Source organism: Bidens hawaiensis, unplaced genomic scaffold, assembly GCF_021521415.1.
Source record: "Bidens hawaiensis isolate Kalapana, Puna unplaced genomic scaffold, B.hawaiensis_p1.1 tig00035932_1, whole genome shotgun sequence".
NCBI lineage: Eukaryota > Viridiplantae > Streptophyta > Magnoliopsida > Asterales > Asteraceae > Bidens > Bidens hawaiensis.
The window spans coordinates 82,514-90,197 of record NW_027496260.1 but is presented as its reverse complement, the minus strand read 5'-3'; the positions used below and the strand labels follow the sequence as shown (position 1 = coordinate 90,197).

At 32.9% G+C, this 7,684-nt stretch overlaps 1 protein-coding gene across 1 annotated transcript; it reads right to left on the bottom strand.

Annotated features, from left to right (window-relative positions):
- Positions 1–5,340: 5,340 nt before the first annotated feature.
- On the bottom strand, positions 5,341–5,940 carry LOC143587959 (uncharacterized). The gene is made up of 2 exons (XM_077069103.1): positions 5,900–5,940; positions 5,341–5,731 (listed from the first exon to the last, which is right to left on the bottom strand). The coding sequence occupies exons 1-2, from the start codon at positions 5,938–5,940 to the stop codon at positions 5,341–5,343; spliced, it is 432 nt and encodes a 143-aa protein (XP_076925218.1).
- Positions 5,941–7,684: the final 1,744 nt, after the last annotated feature.

Below are 7,684 nucleotides of genomic sequence, written 5' to 3'. Positions count from 1 at the left end.
TCACTTGGGAGCGGGAAGACCAAATGCGAACTAAGTATCCCCATTTGTTTGATACGGATTCTTTAACCTAATTTCGGAACGAAATTTTCAAAAGTAGGGAATGCTGTGACATTCGTCAATTTCGATTCGTATTTGTATTTGTAAACCCGACCCAATGGGTCGTTTCGATGTATTATTGATCATTTAATAAAGTATTTCGGACACTTAATGTTCGATGTTCGTTCATTTATTACTATGCCCAATTTATTTATGAAATCCCGAGCCTTAAACATTAATTGAGTCGTGCGGGTTAATCGCGTAAACAATCCAAAACCAAATGTTATATAATTCGTTTATAAAGTTTAAAGCCAAAAGTGTAAACATCGAAAACTTATATTAACTTAAAAGAATTAAAAATATATTTAAAATGTTTATGAAACTTGAGGGGCCTAAAATGTAAATACTATTTAAATTATATTATTTAAAATATAACCCAACCCTAACCCCGCCCCCTTGCCCGTTTTTCCGGCCGCCGTCGCCGGCAAGTCCCAAACACCCTCCAAACCTCAATCGTTGACCCGTTTTGTTAGTTTAACGCGTTATATCGTTGATATTACATCGTAATCAACTTATTAATTGCATTATAACAAACTTTAAACCACGGATTTGACCCGTAATAGTCGCCGGAAATCACGGAATCACCATTAACAAATTTAACGCGTACATGCTCCAATTGAGTGTATAAATAGGGGCTTAGGACACTGTAAAACTCGCTCATACCTTTCTTTCTCTCTAAATCACTCTATAATACCCGTAATTTTTCTTCCAAGGTCCGGCTCCGGCGAGTTCATTTCCGGCAAACTTAAGACCAAAATCAGGTGATTAAAGTATGCATATTAACGGCGTATAATCAACAAACAAAACCCTAAGCTTTAATCAACGTTCATGGAACCATTTTCTTCAATTGAAAACCTAGGGTTTCAATTAGAGAAGATGAACTTAAGCTTGTATCTTTATATATTTATTTCCATGTTGTTAACGAATTACAAAACTAGTTCACTGGTTAAGTCCTGTCCTCATCACACGCGAGACCCGGGTTTGAAACTGGGGTCAACCCTTTTGTTTTTTGTTAACTGCTTATTTATTATTATAATTATTATTAAAAATCATTAGAAACTAATATTATATATACATAATTGAAACCAGTTAATTAACGAATATCCATCCTAGACCAGTTGGTTAATACCTCATACCCATAACGCACAGACCCGGGTTCGAAACCCCGGGTCAGAACCGTTTTCTTTTTTTTTATAAGTTTATTTAAATTATTATTCTCTACTTAATTATTTTAATCAATGAAAAATCAAAATAAACTTATAAAAACCTTTTTAATTTAACTAAAAATTATGTAAATTAATTATAAAATGTATCTTACCAATTTACATTTAAAAACCAAGTCTTTCGTTTTCGTAAATCGTTATTAAAAATCATTTACTAATCGTAACGTAACCTTTAATTTACTAAAAATCATCTCGTTAAAGCAATAATTATGTTTTCAACTTATAAACACTAATTCAAGCTTTTCGAGCATATAAACTTCGTTAGTGCTAATTAATATTACAACCAACCTTTCGCTAAAGCTTAAATAATAATAAAATAATCAAGAATATAAAAGTAATATAAAATAACACCTTTCAAGTTATACAATAAAAAAGCCCGTACGATTATCAATTAAGCCTCGTTTTACCTATTATAGTTAGTGCGGATCTCTCATTTTGGCTTTCGTGACGCGTTCAATTGTTTGCCATCTTCAACGCTTTCGAGTTTTCCTTTTTTACTTCAATTACTAAGGTGAGTTTTCACAACCCCTTTTTTTAAATGTTTTGGGGTAGCATATGTATCCATTATAAAATTCAAGTATTATTACTTCGATTACTTACAAACTACAATTCAATCATGGACTTGTGTGCTTATTTGGTTAATTGTTATATTCGTGGAATTCAAGTGGTTGTCTCATTAAGTATGATCATACGCCCCCCTTTGCACTCATGTCCATTTGTATCGAGTGGAAAAGAGACCTCATTATCCAAGTACGTTGGTAGCCCCAACTGGAAAGGACCTTCGTTTGTTCTTTACACTCAGGTCCATTGCATCGAATGTAAAGAACCCTTATGTGCTTTTCACAAGTTTTCATGGAATTGTATGGATTTTACGTAGTATTTAAACTGTGGAAATCTCACCAGCTATATTTATAGCTGACCGTATTTTATACATATGTTACAGGTACCGTGATTAGAGGATGAAGGACTAGAAGACACTTAGAATAACTAGGTTATTTAATAAACGAGATATTTGTTTTTATTATGATTTGATTTCAATTTGTGTTCTTATTTGAACTTGTGTACTTGGCAATTTAATGAATTAATGTTATTATAATCACTTAATAGTGTCACGTGTGTTTGAGCAATCTGTACGTTACACTCGGACGTTTCCGCTTAAGCCGGGGTGTTACACTGAGTTTGTACAATTGTACCCATTTTATGTGCTATGGATTGTGTACACACTCACGTCTCTTCGTTATGGTAGAGTTTTAACTATCTGTTCTGAAAAGCCAACATGTTTTATTTTTCCACGAAAGTGAGTGTTTGATTTTTTGTTTTTTTGATAAAATTTTAACTCTTCGACGTTGTTATATTGAATTCATGTAAATTAAATGTTATTAATTTGGTCCAAGATTATTTATGAACAGATATTATATAATATTTTATATATCAAAAGCTGGTTTATTTTAGTTACATATTTCAAAAAAATAGAAAAGATGAATGAGTACAACGGCAATAAATTAATTTGTTATATTTATGTTGTATTAAGGGTGTGTTTGGGATTCCTTATTTTCCTCTTATTATGACTTATGATGGTTGAATAAGTCTTTTTTGTGTTAAGAAAGTGTTTGGGAACACATAAAGCCTTTTCCAAATCTCCTTATCAACAAAGCCAAAATAAGGGTTTTCAATAAGTTGGAGTTTGCTAACTTATCTCCTTATAGGATTAGAATACCCATTACACCCTTCCAAGTTCCATTTCACCAAACTTATTCACTTATACAAAAATATCCTTTTTGGTCATTTATATCTTAAAAAACAACTTATTGTCTTATGTTAATCCAAACACTTTTTTGGAAACTCCTTATTAGAAAGCCATAACACCTTTTCAACTTATCACAAAAAGGCCTTTTTAACTTAAATAAGGAATCCCAAACACACCCTAAGTGTTTCAGAATAAAATTTCTTAGATATTAGAAGTATATAAGATTATAGGGTTGAGTTATTATATAAATGCTAACAAAAATTAAAAGTGTGAAAAGACATAATTAATTCACATGTGTCAAGTGGAGACCAAAATAAAAATAATATAAAAGTAATAGACTAATAATACACATTTTCTCTCTTCACATGCGAATCATATGTTAATTCTCCTATCATTTTAAAACATCTATAACTTTTATATATGAATTCAAAAAAAAAAATTCACCATAATAATAATTTTTTTTATCTTTCATATGAGTATGATTTTGTTGTATAAAAATTAAAGCAAAAACTACGTCATTATGCCTTTTTGCTTACCATTGTGTCCTTTTTCGTCATTGTGTCTTTCTGTTTGCCATTGTGTTTTTTTTCGCCATTGTATCTTTCAACTCATCATTGTGTTTTTTTAATACTAATAACACCGCTATATAATAATAATATGTAAATATAATGAAAAATAACAACAACTTATCTAATACATAAAACACAATAACCTGAAACGTAAAACACAATGACTAATAAATATAACACAATGACCTGAAACGTAAACAATGATGAATACATATAACACAATGACTTGAAACTTAAAACACAATAGAAACCGCATATTACACAATGACTTGAATGTAATACACAATGAACATAATACTATTTTTCTCAAATCAAGTGAATGTCGCATGTCAATTCCGAACAAAAGACAATGAACGTGTTACACAATGACTAAACACAATAATAAATAGAAAGACAAATGTTGTGACGTAATTTTTTTTTTAATTTTTATCTTTAATATGAGTATCAATTGAAAAACACAATGAACAAAATCTATAACACAATCCATAGAAAAACCAAATTAAAAAACACAATAAACAACCAAATAACACAATATAAAAACCCACTATTTTTTTTATTTTTATATAACAACATGATGTTCATATGGTGAAAACGCTTGTTATATAACACATATTAAAGATAAAAAAAATGTTTGTTATTATGGTGATTTTTTTTAAAATGTCGTATGAAAAAGTTATGAACATTTTAAAATTATGAGGGAATGACATGTGTCTCGTATTTAGAGAGAGAAAGTTATCATAAGTTGGTTATTACTTTAATGCTCTTTGCATTAATTTTTATTTTTAAATTAATCTTCACTATTCAAATCTAAGATTAATGAATTATATTTTTTCTCACCCTTCTCATTTTTGTTGTACTTTGTTTTTTAACCTATCCCTAAGATTATAATCTATAATTATTAACACTACTCCTCTCATACTTGTTACCACGGATACTCGTTGCCCAAGTTGTTAAAAGGAAAATATATATATCCCAACATGACCAAGTTCAAAAGTCAAAACCAATTCATGAACTCTTTCTTTGTTGTTTCAAGCTTCAAAACTCAATGGCCACATAAGGTACAATACTTAATGTATAAATTGTGTAATAGACCAATAGTCTACTAAATGCATAAATACCTTGTGATTGCATGTTATATATACATTATGGGCGTCTAACTCAAGGCCGTATGCCATTATAAACAGCAAAACGTACCCCACCTAGTTTAAGGTTCAATGACACCCATCACCATTAATGACTTTCGTAAATGCTCATAAATGCATTAATTTATTTTACACATAAGTAGTTTTCATCCATTTATGTTCTAGGTCATAGCTCAATGAATCATCCATCACCACACGAATGCTTAAAGAAACTATAAAATATGTAAGGCTAAGGGTATTGGGGCTTGATCCAAGCCCAAGTGATCCAATATATTTACGACACGTAGGCGGTAAGGTGGCACAGGATCAAGCCCCAGAGGGTGTAGTGGTCCAGGTAATCCGGAGCTTGATTGAATTAATAATAATATACAACATTACATTAATAATAATTTAAAATATTACTAGTCTAATACAAGATTATCGGGTCTTCTATCCCACAAATGCTCGACCAACTCATGCCGAAGGTTGTCGTGTATCTCACGGCTCTTGATGATATTTAAGTTGTCTAGTCGTTGTTCATTGGTGATCGTCGATTCTTGTCTTGGAATATCACCTTGGTAGTTTTAACAAATAGCGTGACCCTCGTCTTCTAGTATCATGTTATGTAGGATTACACACGTGTAGACGACTTCCGTTATCTTCTTTCCTGTCCAAAATTTTATTGGATTCGCCAATATTGCCCATTTTTTCTTTAGGACTCCAAACGCCCTTTCAATATCTTTTCTGGCTAATTCTTGTCTCTTCGTGAAGTACTTTTGTTTGTCAGAAAGTGGAGACGCATAAGCTTGAACTAGTGTCCCCCATTCGCTGTAAATACCATCAACGAGGTAGTACCCGTACTTGAAGTGTTCTCCATTTGCAAAAAAAGCCTGAGGGGGTTCAACCCCGTCAATAAGGTCATCGAATATCGGTGATTGATCGATAACATTGAGGTCATTATTTGACCCGGCAACCCTAAAGAACGCATGACAAAACTAAAGATCCTGTGACGCCACCGCCTTAAGTACAATAGTAGGACCGGGGTGATCACCTTGGTGGAATTGACCTCGCCAAGCAGTAGGACACATAGCCCAACCAACATGCATACAATCGAGGCTACCGAGCATCCTAGGGAAACCATACCTTTCACTGTGCACCTTGTATATGCGTTGGATATCATACATTGTTGGTTTACGTAAGTATCTCCGCTTGTATAGCGATATGACCCCTAAATATAATTATTTAAAATTATATAAATAAATGTAAATAATAAAATTTTAAAAAAAACTATATACCTTTACAAAAGTGGTTAAGCGAATCGCGTCCGGTCTTTTTAGCCATTTGTAGATACTCGTCCAACATGTCCGAGCCAACACCATACGCTAGTTGCCGAAGAGCGGCGGTAATTTTTTGAGTAGGCGTGAACCCGGGATGACCTCTAGCGTCATCCCTTTGTTGAAAATACTCAAAGTGCTCCGGCATGTCATTTGCTAGACGCATGAATAATCGTCTAGTCATTGAAAACGGGTTTTAAAACTTTCCTCACCATATGCGGGATCGGGGCTAACTTAGTGACGTATCAAAGTTTCATTAGTAGTCTTTCGATCACAAAGACGTGGTTGCCGGAATAATGGGGCTCGAGGGCGTCTTTGATCGATCAAAAAATTTATCGTCGTTTGAACCGCTTGACAAATGAGTTCGTCTTCTTCGGAAGAATTGGAAGACGAAGACGAAGAAGATGAAGACGATGCCATTTATAAAAATGGAGAGAAATATAGTTTTGGTAGAGGGAAAGTATGGTTTTTTAAGAGAATAAGAGAGAATGGGGTGAGTTTTAATTAAAATGGAGTGTGTGGATTGGTATTTATAGGTTAAACAAAAAAAACTTTTTTAAAAAACCACCCCAACGGCTATATTTCCCACGCGGATTGCCCCGCGCCAAGGTGGTAGCGGTGTTCGCGAGTCAGGTGACCACGCCGGGCCTCCGCGCCCCCCATCCACGAGACCATTACCCTCAGCCTAAACAAATATGAACAAAGTTCACAAGTATTTATGCATGTTCTTAGTAATTTTGATCAAATTTGACCCACAACAGAATTTCAAGGAAAAGAGTGTGTTAATCTAGTCACCCACTATGGATGAAACACTAGCAAAAGAATCATTGAAGTTCAAATCGAATTATAAGATTAAAAATTGTAGACTTGTGATTTTAGAGAAAAATGATGTTTTAAGCTATTTTGGCCTCAAAGCAAAATATGAAAGTTATAAAACTTAGTAACCACTCAAATAAGAACAAAGAGGTCCATATTTCATGATAAGGATTCGTTTGATATTGAATAAAGAATTAGATAAGAGGAATATAATGGACGAGTGAATGAAATGTTTAAGAGAAACAACCAGAACATCACCACTCTAATATCCAGTTTAATTCCTATATGATATTAGAATGAATCATTACTTGTGATGTTGGATATATTAAAAAAGGAATGAAGGAACTGAATACAATATCTTAAAAATGATAAAATACCCTTGCCTAAAATAAAGAAAATTTACTAATTGTCTCTCTTTGTTTTGAAAGAATGTATTATATTCATAATGAAGTAAATAACTTTTTAGCCAGTGAGCTTTAGCTTCATTAGCATTGGAGGAGAATTGAATATTTGGAATAGAAACCATACGTTTTTTATCGCAGATAGCGTTGGGTAGTTGACGTGTGTGTGAATATATAAATAAATTTGGATAAAAGTTCCACACAAATCGGATTTTAAAAATAGGTTTTCACCTACAACTAAACCACACACGAAAGGCAAGTGTACCTATCGTTTGTAATAAAGTGTCGGCAAGAACCGAGTGTCAATCCATGGATACGGTAATTTTCTAGTACTAAATCTTTGTAAATGACTAACCGAACAAATGTAAGACCCCGAA

Bases quoted from the DNA above. Each gene is read 5' to 3' on its own strand.
- LOC143587959 (XM_077069103.1), bottom strand. From the start codon at position 5,940: ATGTATGATATCCAACGCATATACAAGGTGCACAGTGAAAG. The intron at 5,732-5,899 runs GTATGGTTTCCC...TGCGTTCTTTAG, and splicing joins TACAAGGTGCACAGTGAAAG to GGTTGCCGGGTCAAATAATG.